General features: G+C 34.9%; 1 protein-coding gene across 2 annotated transcripts in view; it reads left to right on the top strand.

Annotated features, from left to right (window-relative positions):
• Positions 1-21,807, top strand: part of LOC106619164 (mucin-22) — a 379,015-nt gene extending 357,208 nt beyond the window's left edge. Inside the window, exons 3-4 of one of the 2 annotated variants that reach the window (XM_070109211.1) lie at positions 4,071-8,071; positions 19,253-21,807. In XM_070109211.1, the coding sequence (XP_069965312.1) occupies positions 5,698-8,071; positions 19,253-19,359 (2,481 nt within the window). In that variant the 5' untranslated portion in view covers positions 4,071-5,697 and the 3' untranslated portion in view covers positions 19,360-21,807. The remainder of the gene's footprint in view (positions 1-4,070; positions 8,072-19,252) is intronic. The other variant, XM_036363357.2, reaches the window with a different exon arrangement.
• The last annotated feature ends 3,668 nt before the right edge of the window (positions 21,808-25,475 follow it).

Genomic DNA, 25,475 nt, shown 5'->3' with positions numbered 1-25,475 from the left:
TTTAAAAACAAGGTTTCCGCATGCTTTATTCAGAAATTATTATTATTACTCAAAATTAAGTAATATGGATAATCTTGGCAAGCTTGCAACGACCATTAAAAAAAATACTATTCAGGAGGGTTGCCAGCTGGCTACAAAATTTTTTTTTGTTTATTACTTAAATCTATTGTGCTGAGCTGGCACAAAGCTTTATATTTTTTCAAAGAGTTAAAATGTAGTAATAGTGGTAAAGCGTTGCCACACTTACTTAATTTTATAATAAGTGTGAAACTGCAAAATTAAATATTTAAAATGAATATGAAATGAGCGCTTTTGGTACAGGTGTCTTTAAAAAAAATTGTACAGTGTTGTCACCTATTTTAAAGTTTATTTTTTATTTTTTTTTTAAACAATATTTGCAATTATAAAACCGTTTTTAAACGCTTGTAATTTGATAAATAAAAAATTATAAGTAATATTAATTAAAAGATTAAACAAAAAATTAGCAAAAAATTCAACGTCAAAAAAACTGCTCGAAAATAATTTTTGCAAATCAATTTTGATTTAAATTTAAATATAAAATATACTAAACTATTTAAAACAATATATAATATATTAATCAATCTAATAAGCTTTTTAGACAGTCTCTTAATTGAGTCAATTAGGAATTTGTACTAATAATCATAGATCATTTACTAATTTGGCAAATATAAATGCTGTCTGAAATGCTTTGCAATAGCAATATATTTGAAGAGCCTTGCGGCGAGAGTTCTCAACCGCCGCAATGCTCTTTTTAACAGTTAGATAAAACTTCAGAAGAGTAACCTTTTCTACTAAAATGAATGAGTAATAATTTTAATAAATTTTCTTCACCATAAAAAAACACCAGCCATCAATTATATTACCTTTACAACTACAACAACAACAAAATGTTCTGACATTTGCGCTAAACAGTCACTTAAAAGCACATAAAAGATAAAAGCGAATGTGCTACAAGCACTTTTATGTCTGCACAATACCGAAAGGTATAATCAAAAGTGAATATTTCCCACCGAAAAAACAAAAAAAAACAAAAACACACTTCAGCAGTCAAAATATGTGTGGTGTGTGTTTGATCCAAATGCACACCCTTTAAAATAATAAGTTTGGTCAGCGTTCAGCGAGTTTATCATGTAAAATGTGCGTTTAGGGTTAACGCTCAGCAGAAGTTTTGGCAAATTGTTACAGGCACATATCACCCTTATATAGAAGTACATATGTATACTTTTACATATAAACATACATACATAGGTATGTAAATTGAGGACTGAGTGGACAATCAAGCTGGTAGCCACACAAACACACGGAAACAGGTTGTGTTCGGGTCTTGTACACTTGTATAACACCAAATATTATACTTCAAGAACAAAAATAAATACAACAACATCAAATACAGCAAGTAACGGATATCCGTCATTGTGCGGACAGATACAGATGATGAATTATCTTAGAGCGCCTGCGAAAGTGAGTTTGTGACAGTAGGCGACACAACACTCTTCAAATTGTCGCCGCACACTGACGCACTGACATACTGACTGACATTATTTATGGCACTCGTCAGTCAAGTGTCGTAGCGGTCGTGGAGCATTTGTAAACCTTTTCGTTTTTTTTTTTTGTTTTTGGCTTATCACTGTGTTTCTTTTTTTGTGACTGCGTGCGTTTGAAAGGGAAGAAAGTTTTGTGGTTAATAGCGGCTGGAAATAACGGTATAGGCATTGAGAAAGATGATATAATGAAGGAACAACAATTTTAAATATTTGTATGAATGTACCTATATGTGAGAGCACGGTTTATTGACTTCTAAGTGAATCATCAATCATATTTGCGTCGCTTAGTTTGTGTACTCGTTTACATATGTAAATGTCTGTGGCGATCAAGCGACTGTCATTAATTTAATCATACACAGACATCACCAAAGCAAAGATAGAAGTTATATAAGGTAAAAAAATATAAAAATTTCTTCCGCTAAAAATTATTTAGAATGTTATGATAATTAAAATAAAAGTGAAGAAAAACAATTTTTTTTTTCTCTGAATCAGAATAAAATATTTTTTGGGTTTGTATAATGCAAATTTGGGGTTTAAAAATTTTAAAACAAAATTTATAATTAATGAGTTATTCAAAATATTTTTTTTTTAATTATTTTAAAAAAACTCAAATCTAAAAATCACTCATTTCAAAAAATTTTGAATTACTCATATTAAAGTGTATTAAACACTCCCTTCACTTATACACTCAAATTAAGTGGCTCAGTTTGCACTTTCGCGCTCTTTCTTTAAACTATTTAAGACTTCACAGTTTTTGTTGTAATAATAATTTTAGGGTTATCTAAACATAATATAACGATTAGAATAAGTATATAAATTTATATATTGCAACAAATATATTATGGTAGTTCTAATAGTGATATTTAGATTTAAACTTAGTATAAACATAATAGTGTCGCTATTTCACTCAAATGAAACTTAATAATACTCATTGCTGTAATCAAATTAAATATTTTTCTTCAATAAATCATAAAAGCTAATATTTATCATTCATTCATTTACACTTTTCTCACTAAAATACTCTCAAAGAATACACTTTTGCATCAAAAAGTTAAAAACAAAAAATTATTCATATTTTTAAGATATTCTAAATTATTACTTACAGAAAAGTATTCGCCTCGAGACAAATAGACCTTTTTACAGCACAAATGTATGTATTTCAAATAATAAAATACTCACTCATTCACACGCTATATATTAGTCTTACGTTACGAATATTAGAACCTTCCCTCTTAATCGCACAAATTAACTGTAAACAAATTTATTATAAATATTAAATGGCTCACTCATCTTTATTTATCCATTTAATTAATTATTTTTCTTCTCAATAAACCGCTCTTACGTTTCTTTTCGAACTCTTCAAAGCACTCACCCAAATTTAACATCTTTTCATTTACAACTCATTAAATTATTCGTATATATACAAACCGACACAAATTAAACTCACTTCAATCAATTTTTTCAGTAGCAAAAAAAACTCGCTCAATTATTTTTCACTTTTATTATATTTTTTTAGACTCCTTAAAGAGCTAACTCAAATTTGTCATATTCGCATTTATTGCTACTACTGTTTTTTGTGTATATATTGTACAAATATGCTCAATTAAAACTCACGTAACTCCCTTTTGCGTACTTTTTTTTTCTTCTCACACAATCCTGTACAAACATACACTTAATAGAACTTATTCCACTAAATTCTGGGAGTTAAAAAAAAAACTCACTCAATTCGTTTTTTTATATTTTTTTTCATACTGTTTAAACAACTCACTCAAATTTTCCAAATTCGCTTTTTTTTTGCTTTAGTTTTTACTGCATATATAAATGCTAAACTCGATTATAACTCACTCAGTTTTTACTTTTGTTTATTTATTTATTTTTTTTCCTCACAACCCTTTTACAAATATTTTATATTGAAATATTAATTACAAACATGAACATAATGAATCGACAACATTTTTTTAATAATGTTTTTATTAAATTTTAAATTGCACTTGAAATTCTTAATAAATTTTCACAAATTTTTAATCGCTTCCTTTTTTCCTTATTTCATTCAATTCTTTTTTTCAATTGTAGCTCACTCAAATTAGCACGCTCTTGCAAATATTTTACAATTTTGAGCTTTCTATTCCTTATTTATTTCTTTTTAATGTTGTTTTTTTTTAATTTGAAATTTAATGTGTGAGTGAGAGTTTGTGACTTAAGCTGTAATCACTGAGTTTTGAGTACAGCAACGCAAAATTTTTAACACTCAAAATTAAAAATTATTTTAAATTTTAACTAGTGGCGCTGACATTTTATGGAATCACTCACATTTTACTTTTTTTTGAATTTACTAAGCCATACATTTTTATTGCCTGCTTGCACTCACACTCACATTCACTGACTCACTCAATCGAACTCCAATAAGCACTCATTTCTAATAAATTCGTTAACACGATTAATTTATTAATATATATATATATATATATGTATTTTTGACTATTTTTTCTTCTCGTCTAATTCTAGTTGTAATTACTGTTTTTATTTAAAAGCGAAATGATTATGTTGATGCAACAAATACAACACAACTTGCACCAAATGACAAATGCAAAATCTAATAAGAAGAGATAGCACTAATTATACTCATAAATTTACATACAAAACTATTCTTTAAGAAGTGTATGACACGAAAGTAAGAAAGCGAAAACGAACACCAAGTAAACAGAGAACAAACAAAAGCAAAAAATATATTAATAAATTAAATTTAAATAATAAGAAATGTAACTATGACACAGAGCTAAAAGTGTAAGAACTTGTAATGCACGAAATTAAACAAAAAATAATAATAAATAAAATAAATAAATAAAATTGCACTCAAACAAATGACCTTTCAAAAGCAACTCAACACCAAGTAGAAACCACAGCAAGGTGCTTTGAAAAATGAGCGTTACAATACGCAAACGAAGAAGAAGCGGAAACTGATAAGCAATTGTGAAGCAAAAGCAACCCAACTCAACTCAACTCATTATCAATAAAACACTCAGGCGTTCGTGAGCAACAATTATTTACATGCTGGCAACATAACTCACACTCTCACAAATGTACTGCGCGCACAATCGGTAACGACAACAAACAACCATAAGAAGAACAACAACACAACAGCTTCAATGTAGTGTGTAGCCGCTCTCAAACACTCATGCCAGCACGCACGCTCACATCGTATTTTACATATAGATAAAGACTCACGCATAAGCGCTTCCAATAGAAAAGTAGAAAAGTAAAAAAAAAAAGAGTAAAAACAAAAAAAACTGTAACAATAAAACCAACACTAGAAAGGCTTGAGTACTTATTTTGAGTAGAAATCTATTTTGCAATATTTAGTTGTCGCTCGCTGGCTCGCTCACACGCTCACACGCTTGCTTACACTCCAATACAGTTATATGTGCGCTTCAAACGCTTGAACGCTTCCAAAACCAAAACCAGAAACAAGTCAAAACATAAACTGTAAATTGTAAAGTGTGTCTGACGATTGTGTAGATTATTTTTTGTACTTTTAACGCTCATAACGTAAAGTAATTGTATACAACCTGCTCGTAACGTAAACGCACCCAAGCAATAAACCCAGCTAGCAAAGACACCTACCACCAATATCACCATCACAATCATCACTATAAATAGAGCACCTAACCGTTTAATAAATATATATTTTACCACCAAAACCACCAACAACACCAATTTTGCTTATAAAACCCAGTCCTTGACCAATCAGCACCACAACCACCAAAACCACCACCACAAACACAACCTCCAGCCAATCACCAGCCTTTTATAAATCACCAGTAAAGCAAGTGTACGCAAAATTACCGTCACACCAACGCACTTTAAGTGTCACCGTAAACGTAAGCGTAAACGTATACGTATTTATCAACGTTATCATAAACGTAAGAGTAAACGTAAAAGTAAAAGTAAGAGTAAGAGTAATAAATATAAAAGCTAACGCCTTGTACATCAACGTCATCGTAAACGTAACATTTGTTGTACTTGTACACCGTAATTGTAATTGTAACCCTTCCCGCCCGCCAAATCCTACACCAGCACCACAATTGCACATTACTATAATAATAGGCACCCCTACTACCACTATTACTACCGTATGGAGCGCGGCGCCAGCGGTAGTAGTCACCATCATCAACATGCTGCCGCCGCCTCCACCGCTGCTGCTGGCCACAGTTACATGACCCACCACGGCGCCGCCACCGCTGCTGACATTGACTACGAGTACAATACGCCGGGTAAATCGTCCTTCGACAATCCCGCCACAAAGAAAAAGCCACCCAAACTGAAAGCCATCAGTCGTTCGCTATCGATGGCCATCGACAATTATGCGCCACCTATTGGTGGTGGTGGCACTAGCTCACCGCCCACAATGATGCTGGATGATACGATGATTGTCGAACAACCGCTAATACATCGTTCCGCCTCACCATTACCATTGCGTTCGGCGCCACCACAAACGTTGGCGATACCAACACATCAAATGCATGGCGATGATAGTCGCGTCGTTTCACCCGCACTGTCGGCGCGACAACAACATCACCAGCAACAGCAACAACACAGCCTACATACGTTTCAAAATATGGTGGCGCATGCGCGACATCAACAGCAACAACAACAACAGCAGCAGCACCAACACCATTCGAGCTCGACTAGCTCGCCCACTTCGCATGCGGTTAGTCCGTTACCGGTGCGCGTACCGTTGGCGCATCAACCGGACATCTACTTGGTCAGCAGCAGTAGTCTTGGCGAAGATGTGGGCGCACTCGGTGGTGGTATACGTGGCGGCAGCAGTTCGCCAATACAATTCATCGATGACTATATGCTGCCGCCGTCGTCGTCGCATCGACATACGGTCAGCGCTACGCACCCGCTTAAAAAGAATATGTTTCGACGCTCTGACACTATTGACGTACATCCGGCTTCCACTTTTCAGATGAAGAAAACCCATTCGTTTCACGCACAGCAAGATTCCGCCGCCACAATGGATCAGATGTTGCTGTCCGCAGCAGCGGCAGCATCGCAGGGCTCATCGGCGTCCTCGAGTAGACGCACAAGTTCGGTGCGCGGCAACTTTCTTATGCCCGGTCATCCCAGCGGTGCTAGTGGCGGCAAAGAGTTAAGTCGTTCACCATCGCCTAGCCGCCGCGGTTGTCGTTCACATCGCTCCTTCAACGATCCGGGGCGGCGACCCAGCATCAAACCGGAGTCGGTTGTTGAATCGCAAATACGTCATCCATCGCTTAATGATGAACTTTTGGAATCGCTGGAGGGACGTACAGCAAAATCTCTATTTCCACAACAGAACCTCTCATTAGAAAACGAGCTCTTCGTTGAATCACGTTCGCGCAGCAATAGCAGTACTAAAATGGAGGATATCGGCATGGAAGTGGCTGCAGCACAACGCGCTGCAGCTGTGTTACTGGCGCGCAAGAGCTCAGGCTCTTTCGAAGATGGCAGCGGCGCAGCAGTCATGACACATGGCGGCACTCACCCACCCTCAACGTCGTCGAGCAGCCTCAAGAAGCGCGGCGAGCATCCACACACACGTCAGCACAGCTCACAAAGCCTGGAATTGGATGGACGCCCATCAACTTCTGCGGCGGCAGCAGCAGCAGCCGCAGCCGCTGTACATGGTCACTCACCGCACGCGCTGCAACTGCATAGCGCCGCTGCCGCAGCCACCGCCGCCTATCACTTCAAACGTGGCGCACAACACGGACGCTCACTTTACCTATCGCCAAACAACCTCGAAGAGCTGCAAGTACATCAACGGCCCAGCGTACTTGCCGCAGCCGCCGCCTTTCAGGGCACCAACGCCAGCGCCAGCGTCAAACAGGCGAAGGCAATGCACAGCGCTAGCATGCGTTTACGCACCTACCGCGAAACACTGAGCGCGACCAAGAAATCGAAAAGTTTCATTGGCGATAGCGCCTATCCACCCACCGCTGTGACAGGCAACGAGTTCGAGCTCACATCACCCCACCGACGCAACAGTCGTCCATTGTCCAGTGCGGTCGGCGGTACGATAGAGGACATCAAGCGTAGTCCACGTCCGTTGGCGTTGACGCCAACCTCCGCTACGGCAGCCACCGCCTTCATGGAGGAGAAGCGTCCCTCGTTCGAACGTAAACCGTCGCTGACGTACGAACTCAGCGATGCTGCCTTCGAGCAAGTGCTACGTCCATTCCATCACAAAGTAGCCGGGCGCAAGGCTTCGATGAGTGGCACTCAGGCGCACAAGGCGCTCAAGAAGAAGTCGCTCAGCGACGAAACGGACGAAGATGAGGAGGCGCATCGCAAACGTAAACGTATCGTTTGCATTGTGATGACAGTATTTTTCTGCTTGGCATGCGCCAGCGTACTCGTCGTGGTGTTGACGCTAACACACTCCTCCAGCCATACGACACACCATCCGGGACCGAGCAAGAAGATACACTCGCTCTCACGCGAGACACCAGTACATTATAACGGTACGCTTTGGGGGCTCAAATGCGCCATGTTCGATAGGGGCGTGGGACGGAAGCGCGGCCGTGAGGAGGACAGTCGTGATGGCAAAGAAGTGGGGAAGTGTCGCATGTAATGAATGTTGAGGCATTAAATATGTGACGCGCTGCGTTCGGAATTGTGAAAAAGCACTGACCCGCATGGAATTTGCAATTGGGCCTACAACGACACACACGCGCATACATACATATTTTATATATCCTATTTTATAAATGTATGTGCGAGTGTCGTTGTAGTCGTTCATATATATATATACATAGCTTTACACCCCAGCGCATAGTTGCCATTGTCTTCACAAGTATTATGCAAATAACGGTGGCGTTGTTGCAACCTTGTGACTTGGCGTGTGCCACACTAGTTACACATACGCACACACACATAAAAAACTAACGGGTTTTGTGCACAATAGGCAGCCACGCTCCCCAGCTACGCTCATTTGCAACACATTTCCGGTGGCGGCGCGCTGCTCATCCCGCCTTCAGTGCAAACCCAACAGTTCCATCTCCTCACTTCCACAACCGTCCAGCTGTCCACCGCTTGCCGCCGCTACGGCTCCACGGCTCCCCAACTAGTGTTTATGGAATATTTATTTATATACCGTTACACATATGTATGTATGTGTATATGTATGTGTGTGCTCTTATTTTCGAAACAGAAATGTAGGTTATATAGTGTTGCCACTAATATACTGCCCGCCTTTGTCATTTTGCTGCTCTCTACTGGCAGTGTTGTTGCCACTTGTGGTGACATTGGTTGCACGCTGCTGGCTGCCGGCTGCTTGGTTGGCTTTCACCGCCTGGTGTGACGTGCAAATATCAAAAAGTACACAGCTGTAAACAAGGCAAAGAAACAGAAACAAAACCAGAAGAAAAGCAAAACAAAAAAAACACAAAAACAACTAAGAAAAAAACAAAAACGCACAGAGATAAAGGAGAATAAAGTCAAAAACAAAAAAAATAGCAAACTAGCTGATGTTGCAACAATGTTGCACGTTGAAGTCACTTTGCAGCTCGGCAGTTGCTACATGGCAAGCAACACTAGCTGCATTAAGGGCATGTCAGGCACGAGGCTGGCAGCGCTGTGCTCTTCTGTGCAAATAGTGATACTCGTATTAAAGTGAGTGCCGAAAAGCAATAACAAAAACAAACAGTGTATGACAACAAAATTATGAAAATGCAAAAAAATCGATGATAAAATCGCAGTGCGTGTGCTAGTGTTAGTTGAAAATATATGAAAATTGTTGCAACAATACAAACAGGCATGCATCAGCCAACAACATATGTGTTCGGAGTGGCGAGATAGCCGTGACATGGTGTTTAACTCGCCATGCTGCAAGCCATGTCAAACGAGTGTGCAGTCAATGCACTCTGTTTGCACAGGCATATATTTATATATAAATATTTTTTTTTTTAACTCGTTTGCAATATAGGACGCAGTTTTATGATGTTTGCTGGCTATATTTTCGATTATATTAATTTTTTTCAGCGAACATAACCTTAAAATACCGTCGGATTTTTTTTGTATAAAAAATCACAATTATCGTTTTCTTTCGTTCGTGCGTTGCTTTCGTTAGCAATTCTCCAGTAGTTTGTGTTATTATATTTATTTAACTTATGTATGTCAAAAGTATGAATTTAATATTTAAGTTTTAGTATACACTACCTAAATCTCATGCAATTGTACAAGATCAGCTTCTGAACAAGAATTTATGAACCTGACCTACAGATCTACTCCCCTATATGCCTATAAATTAAAACAGTACCGTAGTTTAACTAAACCGAACACTGATCGATTAAGCTATGATATTATTAATTCGAAGTTTAATAAAAATGATTACATTCAGTGTTACCATATTACTCCAATTCAATATAAGTTTATACTTTTTCGATTAATACTGGTAGAACAGTTTTTGTTTTGTAATATTTTACACTTTTAAACTTTTTTTGCGTTAATGATTACTAAATTTTGCTAAGATTGGAATTATGAACCATATTAAAAAGTTTTCGTGAAAAAATATACAAATGTTGTATGAAATATAATATAATATGTTCTCAAATAATATAAATAAAGAAATTAAATTGACTATCTCTTGAATTGATAGAAGACACGTTGTTCTAAAAAAAATTTATACACACTAGCCTCAATGTAAGTGTACGGTGATGTTATTTATTTGGTCAAAAATTACAAAAAAGCACTAACTCAAAAACTCAATATAAAAAAGATTAAAATATTAATGGAAACCGATAACTGGATACTTGAAAAGAAAAATGTAGTTACTTTTAGTCTAGCTAAGTCTAATTTTCATGAGCCCGTGGCAACACAGGCAGTGAAATATGGGATACTTATTGATTATTGTGAATAATAAATCAAAAAATGGTTGTAATAAATAGATGTCATTGGTACCCAAAGGATTTATCAATGAATTTTATGAAGCTTCACACATTATATATAATATATAATAATAATAAAACCGTTATTTGAATCTTCTTTCTGTGTTCCAAATCTCAAAACTAATTGATAAACGCAGTTAGCTTTATCTTAAGTTTTTGAAGAGATACTGAAACAATTCACAATTCGATTAGTTGCCACTTAATTCTATTGGTGATGTCATTAACTAACACAGCGATTTTGGAAAAAAAATTTCAAATTTATCAATTGGCAACTAAAAATATCTAAAATTTTATAGAAAAATTCCATTTTAATATGGAAAAATAATTTCGAATAGAAATCAAGTATTAGAAAACTTAGCAAAGAGCAGTAAAAGCTTTCTTTAATACTAAGGCCAAGCACATATTAGCTCGTCAAATGCGGTATTTTAACACAATTTATTTTTGCCAATTTTATCTGAATCATCTCACTAACCTTCTACATATAAAAGTATATATTAGCAAGGTAAATTTTTTTATTACCATGTTAACATTTGAAAAATAATAATTTTGCTGCTGCAATTTAATGTTTTGGACTTGAGCCGTTAGATTGAAGTGCCTAATGTTATAAGTTTTCATTTCTTTCGAGCTTGTATTCGAACCACCGATCCACTGAGGAACTATCACGTATATTATTTATACTCCAATTAACTGATTTAGTATTTTTGATGAGAAAGCTCATTGTATTTACAAGTTTTTTTTTCAGATTGTATTTTTTTTAAACACTTTCCACTATAGGTATAGTTAAAATATTCATCGCTGTTATGGACAACAGAGGCTGGATACATGTAATCGAATTCTAGATTAATTTCAAAGTTAACCAGAACTTCTTCTCAAACTTCCTTATGCATATTGTATTATAGATTAGGCTAGATTAAGTTCAGAAAGCTTTTACGATATTTGTCATGGTATATGGTTTATTCAGAACATAAGATTTTAGATCAGTATAATGAAATATTGAAAACTTATCCGATTGGAACTTTTTTGTTGTACCGTTAACTACTGCTGAGACAATCTATTATCTATCTATTCTATCGAAAACTCAAGTTTACGATTGGTACAAAGCCTTTAAGGATGGTCGAGAAACCATCGAAGACATGCCTCGTTCTGGTCGTCCTTCGACGTCTACCACTGACGATAACATCAAAAAAGTGAAGGAAATTGAGCTCGAAAAACGTCATACGAGTGTTAGAGAAATAGCACGTAAGCTAAACAAAGAATACAAGAAGTGTAAACACAAGCTCCCTGAATACCAAAGAAAAGTGCTTACCAAAAATATCCAACTTTGAAATAATTGCGAATCTCAGTAATTGTTTCTAAATAAAAAAGTGCCCACAAAAATTCTTTGAACACCTCATTGTCTCTCTTTTTGACCAACTAGAAATTTGCATTACTAAAACAAAAGTGCGGCAACTTCACCTAAGCACCTGCCTAACCACTTTCTACCTTTACCTAACATAAAACACTGCAATTCTAAGTATTTTGTGAAAATCACCTGACAAAAGTTGCTGCAACTTGCATGAATACATTTTAATTTTTTATTAAAAAGTTTCTCATCCCGCCTTTTGTTGTTAACAACAACGTTACGCTGTTGGGAATCTGTGCTCCAACTTTCGTTTCCTGCTGCATACGTTGCTCAACTTTGTCATAGTTATCAACAGGACAGCTGTTTTTTATTTCTACTTATTTCGTTTTTACTTTCAGTTTTTTTTTTTTCTTTTCTTTTTATTTTGTTAATTTTTGGCATATACTCCTTTGATGTTTTGTCGTGCTTTTAACTTTTTTGCATCTTAAGTACCTTTTAAGTCAAATGTTCTACACGCGAGTGCACAAAACAGTGAAGATATAGGCAGCGGGGCAAGGGCGTGGTAGAGTTCTAGTAATGTCGTCTCGTGATGTCCTTCGTTGTATATCTTCGCCTGCTTGCTTTTGTCCGTCCACTTTTGAGTGGCAGTGTTTAATGGTGCGGTAAAAGTTTTTCCCTAAAAAGTGTTGCGGTTTCGACTCGGTTCGCTGAATGTGCCCAGCGGGGAAGGTGTAGAAAATCTGCTTGCATGTCACCGGCACTCGAAATATCACAGTTTGTTGTATTCCTTAGATTGGGTGTACGTGTTTTTTTTGTTTGTTTTGTTTTTCCATTTATTTTATTACGATTTTGTGCAGGTGAAAATGTGTTGAACGAAGTGAGAATGCTGAGGAGATTTTCCTTTGCTTCGGTTATTGTGGTGTGAAACTTTACTGAAAGGGTGTTAATAACCAATTTCACTCAACACTTCTTCTATTATTCACTCTCTTTAGTTTTCTTGTTTCTTATGATTTTCAATAGAGAACTTTTTTTAAGATTTTAAAATCAATAAAGAATTTCATAAAAAACTCGAAGACATTGGGAGAGAAAATTTAACGTATTTTATTTGTTTATGAGATAAATGATTATTGCGGAACTTTTTTAGATTGAGGTTATGAATGAAGATGTTAGGATCATCTGTAAAAATCTATAAAAAAAAAGGCAGAGAAGGAATTTATCCATGGAGTATTTGAATATGCTTTGGAATAACTTGAAATTAAATAGATTTGAAAACAGTGCTTCAGCCGTTTAATTGGTATGCAAATGGCTTAACAAGCATCTCGAGTTGGTATGCTTAGAGTAATATATTCAAACATACAGAGTACTACAAGTATAAGGAATTGCATCTCTCAAGAAATTTGCAAACTTTCGAGGTGAGAAGTTCAACACAATGTTATGTTCCAATTGTATCGAATTTTCTTCTCCATCTGAGAGCATCCACACGAAAAAAGGCCTCAAATCTCACTTTATTGAACTTAATTCGAATTTCACGAAATGACTCCCATAAGCTACCCTCCGCCCCCGAAATGCATGACGAAATGTCATTCGATCTTGAACCTGGTAATGGTTTTATCTATATTCTTTATCAAATATACTACAAATCTCCCGGATAAAACATTTTCGACCCTCGTACTTCATAATTAACTATTTAAGGGGGGAAACCAGTTTAGAAGGTCGAAATTCGAGTGTTTTTTGTAATTTTTTATAACTGAGCAAGAACACTTAGAATTCGTTTAAACTTGCAGGGTAGTTTATTCCTATTTTGAACTAAACTTTTAAATTTTTCGATGCCATTTTCGCCGGAAGTGGTGAAGTTAGAGGATGCTGTCTATTGACGATCGCCATCAGAGTTGACTGCTGGCGGGACAGAGTTTGGTTTATATTCCCGCAAGTTGAAAAAAAGTCGTTTCAATAAAAACGGATTTGAAGATAAGTACGCTTCGGCACTGAATCGACCGGTGTTTACTTTAGTGCACATATCATCAGAACTAGCTGGAATTTCGTTTTGAAGCTTAAGCCACATATTCTTGAATAGTTGTATTAACAATTTATGCAATAACAAAAAAGATTATTTTTAATCATCTAAACTGGTCCTCGTTAAACGTCCACACGGACATGTTGACAAGGTTTCTATAATACAGGTTTAAATCTAGACTAAATTCTCAACTACTTCGTTATTTCTAGTTATAGTAATGAAAGTCAGTAACAGGAACTTGTGCTCTATTTGCAAGATGTGGTACCTCACGCTATAGTTCGCCTCAAAACACTAAACACTATAATAATCATACCGATAAAATTGTGATCAGACAAGTTCTGAACTGGCTCAAAAATTACTAACGAATTTCTAAGATCTAACGGTAAACAATATTTGGCTTTCCCAATTTGATTCTATAATACCGCTTGATAGGTTCTCATCTATTTAAGAGACATCAACATTTTTCAGTTAACGAGATATATCATAAATAGAAAGGGAATTACGTAATCAGTTCCACGATAAATGCTTCATTTTATGATTATTTTATTGTTGTAGCGTTTTCATCGAACACTTTCGAGATATTTCACTAGTAATTTTATGCACAGTTTATGATAATACGCGATCTAGTTCCATAGTTTTTGAGATATCGATATGAATTTTTGCACACGTTCTTTAATCTCTAAGAAACTGCTTATTTTTCGGATCCGATATCGGACTACTATAGCATATAGAGAAATTTGGTATAAATTATCGCCTATAGTAATAGTGCAATCTCCTAAGAAAATATTCAGATCGGATCAATATAGCACATAGCCGCCATACAAACTGAACGATCGTAATCAAGTATGGGTATGGATTTTTTTTTTAATTTAACGAAATATCTTTAACGAAATTTGGCATGGAACTAACCCTTGGTCCGATCAAGTTCTGTAAAGAATATTTTGTATTTGTGAAAGGTATTATGGTATAGCTTCGTTGCAACCGAAGTTAACATTTTTTTTTTGTTTGTTTTTCGTTTATTTTGAACTGAAGATAGAACATTACCGTCAACACTGAGCTCTACAAAGAAATGAAAGCGACTTATTTATGCCTTCATTTCGTCAATTTAAAGCGAGAAACTAATATTTTAGTAACAAGAATTGAGCACTTTATTGGGTTAAATTTTTCGTGAGCGAATTATAACAAGATAGATCATTTTGTTTTTGACTCCATTATATTACGTTTTATGGGAGTTATATCAATTCTAATGGACTTCGGTGCTAAACCAGCTCCAACGAATCAGTAATAAATCGAGATGCGCCGCGTTTTTGAAGAGATAAGGCTGATTAGGCAGTAAAAACTCGTGCAGATACTATAATTAGTATACTAAGGACACACTCGCGGGGGGGATTACAGGCATAATTCTATTTAAAAACTAAATGCCATATAATTTAAGAATTATTAAAGACTAAATATTTGCCATTTTATAAATTTTATTTTGTTTAATTACAAATAAAAGTTTCATGCGGCTCAAAAACCAAAATGATACATATACACACATAACACATAACTCTAAAATATTTCAAGCACATTGTTATCGTATTTTTGCATGCCAAAACACTTCAAATACGCACCACTTTCTTTTTTGGCACTTTCAACATGTTCCCTGCCGCAAAACCACCAACCACAAACCGCAATGCAACTACAAATACTATATAACAAATATAACAGAGAGAAAAATCACTTAACAATATGAAGTAAAACTTTGATGACCGGGTAAGGCTTAAAGTCTTTAAGAAACAATGGCACTAACACAAACACACACACATGCCCGCAAAAACTGGGCGCAAAGCCACAAAATTGCTGCAGACGCAAGAATACACAAACTTTTCGAGATATTTACATGCATAAGAATGTGTGTGAGAGGCGCAATCATACAGCATAAAGTTGCCACATTGTTGCACACAAGTGTATGTGCGGCACAGTACACATTGTCTGTTTGCCTGACTTGTTTTCATAATAGTTTAAGCCATTTAAACCAATTTGGCCGCAAGAAAAAGTATAATTGAGTGAAAATTGGCAGCCGACATCGACCATTGTGGCAAGTTTGCAAGGCAAGAAAACTATTACATATGCATGAGTGTGTGAGTATGTGTGCGTGTGCACATAAGTGCGCCTATTATAGTGCGACTATATGGTGTTGCATGTTTACACGCCACTCAACTTTGAAGTACAACTTCGAGCAGCACAAAACAAACAAATTAACAACACGCTCGGCCACAATGGCTGCCAACGAAACGACGAGAATGAAGCTGCCAAGCATCAGGCATTCAGGCAACTATGCACACATACAATCATCAGCCATCAACCAGCCAAGCATTAGCCATCCAGCTATACACCCATAAAACCATGAACCCTCCAACCAACGCTCTGCTATCAAGCAGCCATTCAAGAGCTTGCCACGAGCAAAAGTTTGCTCCTTTGCATTGCTGGCGTGCAAATATGCGGCTTCCTGCCACTATTTATCTAATTGAATTAACTGAAATTACAAGTAAAACCCGTGCAGACGAAAGTTACACTGATGACTATGAATATTTAGCCAACTTTTTGTATGCAACATTTTTTTTTGTTTTTTTTTGTATTCAAGGCTATTGGTTACATAGCCAGCCAATATGTTCATGCTGCGCTTCATACTTTTGTCAAATACTACCTCTGCTGTGGCATATGAAATTAATAAAGCTAAAAATGATGACTTTTATGCCTCGGCCCCTGCTGCCGTGCACCGTTATGGGAAAAATTCGCCACTGTGGCAACTTTGTCGTGCGCATTTTTCAACTCTTGTACCAGTTTTGTGTTGGTATTATGCAACACGTTGCACTTTTTGCTTGCTGTTATCTACTGGCGCTTTGTCAACACCTCACCGCCCCTCCCGCGCCAGACTGGCATGATGATTAACTTTGTTAGCTATTTTGGGGTAATTTTTATTCGTTTCTTTGTCGGGCTTGTCGTGGTTGTTGGAAGTTTTCAGTTCGGCTTTTGTGCTTTCCCCGGCGTTCGGCATTGCCAACGTGTACAAACAAATTTTTAATTAAATTTTCAGTAATTTGTATGCACATACGTTGTATGTCACGTTGTGTGTGTGATTTTTGAATGGTTACCATATTGACATGCTCGCTGCATGCCACAGTGACGGCAGCAGCAATTGTGACACTTTAAAAGGCTGCGCGCCTGAGTGCTACAACTGTGAAAGTGTTGATGTTGTTGTTCTTGTTATTGGACATTTTATTACATGCCACTTTTTCATTGTTGTTGCTGTTGTTGTAACAGTATGTGTGTTTGTGTGTTGTTTGATGTGGCTTTCGTGTCGCCAAACAAACAGCATGTATGTTAAAGTGTGCAAATTAATTTTGAGCGCTGCTCCGGAAACACGGAGCGGGTAGTTAGATAGTGAAGGAGAGAGATGTAAATGAAGTAAATAAGAGTGATATAGCAAATTTATTGCGGAACTTGTAATTTCCATGATAGTTTGCAAATACGCGCTATTAAAAAGCAGTAAAAGCTCTATGAGCTTTAAGCGGAGCTTTTTAGCACTTTTTTCAATGTCTTTCGAGTGTGTATACAGGTATTGTCAGCAATGTGTTTCTGAACTCAAAATTAGGTCAAATGTTTTAACTTCGGTCATATTTAGGTTAAAAACGTATAGAAAAGCTCCGGGCTAGACAAAAACTCTAGTTCGACAAACATTTATATTGAAGCTTTTGCTCTCTCTGTTGGTTGTAGTAAATTATGTACCCCAAAACCTCTCTAAAGTTTTAGTCTATAAATTACTTGCACTAAAATCGGCTCCTTAAAGAGTCTTCCGACTGCAACGAGCTTTCAATCCATTAAAGATACTTTGGATTATTTAAATTTAAGCTTCCACAAAATTTATTTGCTTCACTTTGATAGTGAAGCTTTAATATAGCAAGCCTAATACTTCGGCTATGGTTGGAATTAACTTTTTTTAATAAAGAGATCCATTCCAGTAAAGTCATATTTCACGTTCGGCTAGACTTTTTGAAATATTTATGCAAACTGGAAGGATCTGAAGTCCAGCGATCAACAAGAGTGTGTGCAAAAAGCTTTCCCCTTTGAGACTTAATGCTTCGGTAATTTAGCATTTTTTTATAGCGAATATATAATATTTTAATTAAATATTGCCGCAAAGCTTTATACCGACTCATCGCAAGTTCTAATTTTTGAAGCTTGATACATCAGAGTTTCTTTATAAAGCTTCTATTGTAACTACGCTTGAATGCAAAGTTTCACACTTGATTAGATGAGATTCAAAACTGTATAAGAAATCGGTTAGCGGTTGCAAAGCTCATCTGAAGCTCTCATCGTTGAGCCTTGATACTTCTGTAATTCAGGGTGTCTTTATAGAGGCTGTTTTAGTTAAGCTTGAGCTTGAGCTATATACTGGAGCTTCAGATTTTTTTTATAAGAAGAGTCTATGTTAATTAGTTTTAACGGTTTGAACTTAAAAAGCTTATCGGAAGCTCTCATCTTTGAGTCTTGATACTTCGCAAACTCAGGGTTTCTTTTCAATGTAAGTGAACTAATGCGAGTAACATTTTGTTGGAAATCTTATCAGCTTATTTTATCGAATTTTCGAAGAACGTACGACCCATAATTAGGATGAAGTATGTGTGTAAGAACTATATAGATTCTGCTATAAATATATAGTATTTTTATAGTGCGAACAGGGTATATTAAGTTTGCCACAAAGACTACGCTACAGTCTCCAAGCAAATCGTTCATATCGGACCAGTATATGATATACTGGTAGCTGTCATTAACCGATCAAAATCAAGTTTTTGTATGGAAAATCTTTTATTTGTGAAGGGTATTTTAGCTTTTTTTGTCTAATAATTTATGAAAATAATTGAAACTGTTTTTTTTATAAACTTATACCTTTATTAACTTATACTTTTATGAACATAACTGGCATTAAAAAACCAAATTTAATATTTAATAACTTCGCAACACATGTTAAACTGTGCTTAAAGTAAATAGTCTGGATTGATGAGAGTTAATAAGGACTCATCAACAGGCATTTACTTCAATCGCAGTTCAAACAAAAAGCTACAAACGAAAGCCAAATATTAGAAAAAAGTGATTGTGAACAACGAAAGTGTACATTCCCACCCCAAAAGTAAAAAAAAACAAATTTTTTTAAGAAATAAGAGAAGAACGCAAAACTCAGAAAAGCTCGAATGCGTAAGATACTACGGTGCAACCTTTTAACTACTTTTTTGTTTACAATTTGAGTTAACCTTTTCAATAAATAATGAACCTTGACCAATAATTTACCCTCAAAAACTAACATTGCTCTCTTTTTCTCCCCTCTCTCTCCCATTTGCTAATACTCACGCACGTATAGTACGCCAAGAGAGTGAACGCCTACTCAAGGAGTCGCTGGATCGTGCGCGCTCCAACAAAAACGCAACAGACGCAGCGGCGCATTTAGCATTACAACAAATTCCATAACACAACGGCGATTCAGCGGAGCGTAGTAGAAAATTCGAGTTTCCACCACAATTGTTGCGACACCAGCAACCGCCATTGGAAGAGATACAAGCGCAGGAGCAACAGCAGCTGCAAAATGGTGGCGTAGTGCTCGGTTATGCGAACGGTGGACTCGTGCACATTTTGGCACGCTTCGCTGAAGAAAGGCCAAAAATCGACAACGACAACAACAACAACAATGACGTAGAGAAGAGCAACAGTAGAGCTATTGCGAAGAATAACATATACAATGCAGCAACAGCGGGGGCAACAAGAACATTTACAGCAACATCCACATCGCTGGCGGCGAGTAGCGCACAAGCGACCTACGAGGCGGTGGAGACACGAACCGTAAACGATTTGCTAATAACGAAGGCTGTAAGGAGACGCAGAGCTGCATCGGTGGAAAATGCAGCGTTAGAAAGTGGAGCAGACACTACAAAGCCGACCAACATGCATGCGCCTCACACACTTGCCACACACCTTGCAACACAGCAAAAGCAGCAGGCGCAGCCAGAAGCGCCACACGAACAGGCGGCATTGCCAGCACAACTGTCAATTGCGATGTTCGCACAAATTTTGTAGCATCACACACCGTTAGCGTACGCCAATCTATTGGCTGAGCAGCGATTTTGGTGCGCGGCACCGTCGCTGCTTATGCTACTGTCGCTTGCTTGGCGCAAAACATTGATCACGACACATCAATTAACGCGCCACCTCTGCTGCAAGGTGTGTCCAGACACCACCAACAACAATACCCACTGTTATGCTTGCAACATCGTTGCAGGCATTCAATCGTTAAAGCTGTAAATGGTACAAAACTACAAAGTCAAAAGACCCTTGGACATAAGTAAGTTTTCAGCACACAAAATGGAAATTTCCGCATTTGCTTAGACCCTTCGGCAGTCAAACTGCGCATCCGGCGGCGAAATTGTAAAAACTATTAGATTAGTGTTCGTGCACTGTTGTTATTGTATTGATGGTTAGCGAAAATTCCCGATGTAAACGGGGTTTGCATATTAAAAAAAAAGAGTCTTTTAAATATACGCTTTTTAAAAAGCGAACAAAATTTTTGACATTTCGCGGTGGTTGAGTGGTAGTTCTTTAAAAAGATAGAGTTTTTATTTTTGAAAAATATGAGTTTTGAGACAAAAAACGAAATAAGTCGGTAATTTCGTTTGTTTTGCTTAGAAAAATAACCGTGTAGGAGCTGGAAAAAAGCTTTCCAACCTTTTTCGAAAACTATTAATTTTTACTTACAATACGAATGAAATCGGTAATTTGATTTTTTTTTTTTTTGCATGAAAATGAGGAACTGTAAATCAATTTCTCAACTTAACCAAGTGTGAAACAATAACTCGGTCGATGTCAGCCGAGCACTAAGCTTATTTCGCGCATGAAAAAGCTTTTTACACAGAAATATTTAAAGCCGCACCACTTGTGTGATAAGGTCAAGAAAAAAATCTAAAATGTGAGGTTAAGCGCGACAAAATACAATTACATAAGGAGACTGCTTTACCGCGAGGTATGGGCAGCCTACAAATTAATAAAATAAAAGTTTCAAACAAGTATTCTCAACTATAAAATTCGAAAAACACTCACTGAAACAGGTACAATTTTGAAAATATCACTTCACTGGGATTCACAAAAATTGTAGCGGTTAAATTATGCAGGAGCGCAACTGCTGTACAAATTTTATTTTTAATAATTGTGATTTCTAAATTATTTTTTTGTTTATAATTCTCCAAAAACCAAATCTCTTTGATTACCGTACGCGTTTGTAAATATTGCATCATTAACTGTATGTGTATATTTCTTGTGAATATCACTCTCCCAAAACAATGGAATGCCACCAAGCAAACACCTGCAACCTCCAACGATTGCTACCCTCAACCGCCGCCTTATGTCCCCGTATGAGTACCTACCTGCAATGAGAAGATTGTGTTATGATATTAGCATTGTTATTGTAAATAGATATGAAATATATAGCATAAATGAATTATAAAATGCAAATGTTTAAAGTTGCGCATGGCGATATGCCTGAGAGCTAATGCAAGCGGATTGTTTTTTTCGGCCTAAACAAGCAAACTATTGTTTACTTACTCACTTGTATGAAAGTAGGTAATAACTGATTATTAAAAATTATGCAACAAAAATTAGTATCCTAAGTAGCAGTTTATCTGCCGAAAATTTTGTGTATAATTATGTAACGTAAAATTTGTAATATGTATAAAAAAAAAACACAGGAAAATCGAATTTTTTAAGTGCTAAAAGTAGATGAAAGCAGTAGTATGAAAATATAAAAAAATATGTACTAATAAAAGATAAACTTAAGTAAATAAAAATTAAAATATATAAAAAATATTAATTAAAAAAAAAAATTATAATTAAAACAAATTAATGCAAATAAAAATAAATAAATGATGAAAACACAGGGAATATTCTACGTAAATTTCAATAAAATACGTATTACCTGTACTTTAAATTAAAAAAAAACTATAGTAAATCGATGAAAGTACTAAACAACCTAATAGTAACAAAGTAACGAGTATTATTTGTAATTGTGTATTAAATACGATATTCAATAGTTGTATTTATGTATGTATGTAAGTAATTGCAGTAAAACGTTTATCATTAACAATAACTAGCGGTAACATTGCATAACGAACAAGAAACGTAATAAGCGCCTAGCAAAATATAAAAAAATATAAATATATTAATGTATGTATGTGTGTACAAACATACGTAGAATAAAAATACATATAATGGAGGAACCGTTGCACTTTCAAGTATGGACTACAGATTTTTACACCTTCTTACACAGTGACATCCATTTTAAATTCCAATATTCAAATTCTCATTAAAATATGCAAATAATAAATTTGGAGCCGCATAAATAGACGCTGCTTGATGCTCCTTACCTTTCACACAACCGATGTGGCATTGAAATTATTATGCATCAGAAAAAAACAAATTTTCTTTAAATTTCGTTAAAACGGATGTTTTTCACGGTTAATATTCGGTTAAATTTAAGATTAAATCACGTTTTAAAACTTTTTACGCAGTCTTCACTTACACTAACGCTTAATAATTGTAAGATGCAAATTTTTCCAAGAAGCGAATACTAAACGAACAAAATATAAGATTTGCATTTAAAGACACAAGCACTTTACTATTATTATTTATAACACCAAAAACGACACACTTTTGAAGCAAACTCGCACAGATTTTATTAAACAAATTAAAAATTTGCTGTAACTGACGCCAAAATACGATCAAAAGGAAATGATTAATATCGCCAAAGTCAGCTGTTGGTTGCAGCAAAGCATTTGTTGCACAGAAGCACTCTGTGAAAATACCGTTATACACAGGAAGTACCGAAATATCAAGCAATTAATTTATATAGGACAGTTAAAACTTGAAAGTGCAGGGTTTGAGGAAAATGTTGACACAATTTTTTAACTTTAGCGTAAAAAAATTATTTACCACAAACAAACAAAAAAATGTTGGTGTGTGTTTTTACTTGTAAGGTAGCTTAGGGGAATTCCGTTAATATTATTGTCGCAAATACATAAAATTTGTATGATCGAATGCAAATATGAAAAAAGTAATATTTCAAAAAAATTATTATATTATCAGGGTGGCTTTTTATATTTTAAGTTTTTATCTACGATCTGACTTGTATTATTTACATAATTTTTGTTATGTAGAAAATTTTGTAATAAAACAACAATATGAAATATGAATTTAATTGCTCACATAATTTTTGAATGTCTACATGACAAAATTTATTTCAATTTTTTAGTTAAAATTGGATTATTTATTTATTTTGCATTTATTAAGATTTATAAATATGCACAGATTGGTATTTTCTATGCAAATATTATTTTAAGAATAAAAGATATTTATTTGATTATTTTTCATTTATTAAGATTTAAAAATACTTTGCAAAAAGATATTTTGAAAATTATTATTTTTTACATTTTCCATATTATGATTGAAAATTAAATCTGATATAAAATATTACTCCTTGCCACCACCCTGTTATTTAACCTACAGCTTTTGGTTACGTTCACATTATTATGCTTAAGCATTTACACTGGCGGTTTCAAATTAAAAAGTATAAAGTAAAACATTGGACTATTCGGGCAAAATTTTGCTGTTTGTTTTAAAGAAAATGACAGGCGAGTTAATAAAATATGCGTAGTGTTTTGTAAACTATTAGAATTAGTAAAATAAACAAGCATACAAAAATCAAAGAAGAAAGTGTAGAGCATAGATACGCTGCAAGAGAATTCGTAATTGGCCATGGCTTTAAACATATATTACTGAATTATTTTAATGATAATCGTATTATACAAACAAAGTAATCGTATTATTCACTGCAATATTTGACAATACTTTGTGTTAATTTAGCTTTTTGTGCAAAAATTTATCACATCGCTGCTACTGCTGAAAATTAACAAATAAGCTAACTAGCATAGATGAGCAGTTGGAAATATTTAACCAATTGCGCTGCTTATGCTAACGATTTGGTCTGTGCGCTTACCTTATGTTAACTTGTTTGCACATGCGTTAAACAGCATTAACTTAACTTTTAACACTTTAATTAGCGGTAATTTAACACTTTAATTAACGATAATTTAATTTTTTTGAGCACTTTATTAATGCACGCGTTGTTTCCGGCGGAACGAGCTTAAAAAAGAAACGGTGCTAGTCACGAATGACTATGCTGAAGTATACGGCAACAGGTGGCTGCCAGATTATTGATTTTCGTACAAAGTTTTTAATATATTGTATTAAAGCCTGCATATGTTGTAGTACCAATTTAGGGTATTAATTTTGTATTTAGTTTAAAGTAATTAAATGAAATTAAAGTTTGTTGCTGCATTTTTAATATTAAATATTAGTTTCTTATGAGTATTTTAGCCGCATTTTGGCAATAGCATGGCTGCGGATGTAGTTGTAGCTAATAAATAACGAATATTGTATAAAATTACGCAAATTAGAAAAATGTTTTTTGCATGAGATTGTGCCTGTCACTAATAGCAGACTTACAAGAGAGAAAGTATTATTATAAAAAAAAATTTAATTAAAAAATAAATTTAAAAAGCGTGACACAAACAGCGTGAGCACAAATACATGTTGTTATTATGAAAAAAAATTATTAAAAAAATTTATTTAATAACAAAAATTAGCAAAGAACGATTTAAACAAATTTAACAGTTATTGATTGCATTAAGCGCGCAAAATGATTTGTTATTAAAAATGTGTATGTAGTAACAAGTATAATGTGTCAGTTGGTCAAGTCAAGAAATAATACTTAAATGATTTTATTAAGTGTTGAATTAAAAGCTTTAAATGAATAAAATTAAAAAATAAATTGAAATTAATAAAAATTCGAAATGCAATTTTTTTTCCAAATTAAAAAAATACTATTACCTTGTACTTGAAGTGATAGTTTTTGGCGCAGTAGCATATTAATTACAAGTGTTTAATAAATCATAAAACAAACAAAACAAATTAAATATTAACAAAAAGCTACAAAGAAGTCTATGAGACGAGAGACTTAACTGATTTGTCAATCTTTTGCTCAATTAAGTATGAAGCTGTGTTCGCATCAACTAGTACATACAACAGTAGGTAAATGAGCGAATCGCTGTAAATAGCAAACAAACGAATGTTATTGAAAATAGTAGTGTAGTAGTGTTTACAAAAAAGACACGAGAAAAGTTGATAAAAAAATGCTAAAGAAACAGGCAAAATTAACTGTATGTGTTAAACAGAGCTGAAGACACACACAATTTTTTGAAAATGACAGAATTCTGCTGATAAAATATATTGTTAAATAAACTAACAAACAAAAATGTTAAATGAAACGAAAAATTACAAAAAAAAAAAATTATATAAAAAATTACAGCAGAACAATAGATAAGTAGTGAGGACGCTGAGCTTTTATGCAAAAAGTAACGGTCACTGATGTGTAAAATGTCAAATAAACTGAAACAAGGAAATCTCTAAATTAGCATTAATTATTACGTAATTATTATTAACTATTGTAATAACAGTACATTGATTAGCCAATTTAAAAACAAAAA

This window comes from Bactrocera oleae, chromosome 4 (assembly GCF_042242935.1).
Source record: "Bactrocera oleae isolate idBacOlea1 chromosome 4, idBacOlea1, whole genome shotgun sequence".
Lineage (NCBI taxonomy): Eukaryota > Metazoa > Arthropoda > Insecta > Diptera > Tephritidae > Bactrocera > Bactrocera oleae.
The sequence above is the reverse complement of the archived record's forward strand: the minus strand, read 5'-3'. Positions and strand labels throughout refer to the sequence as shown.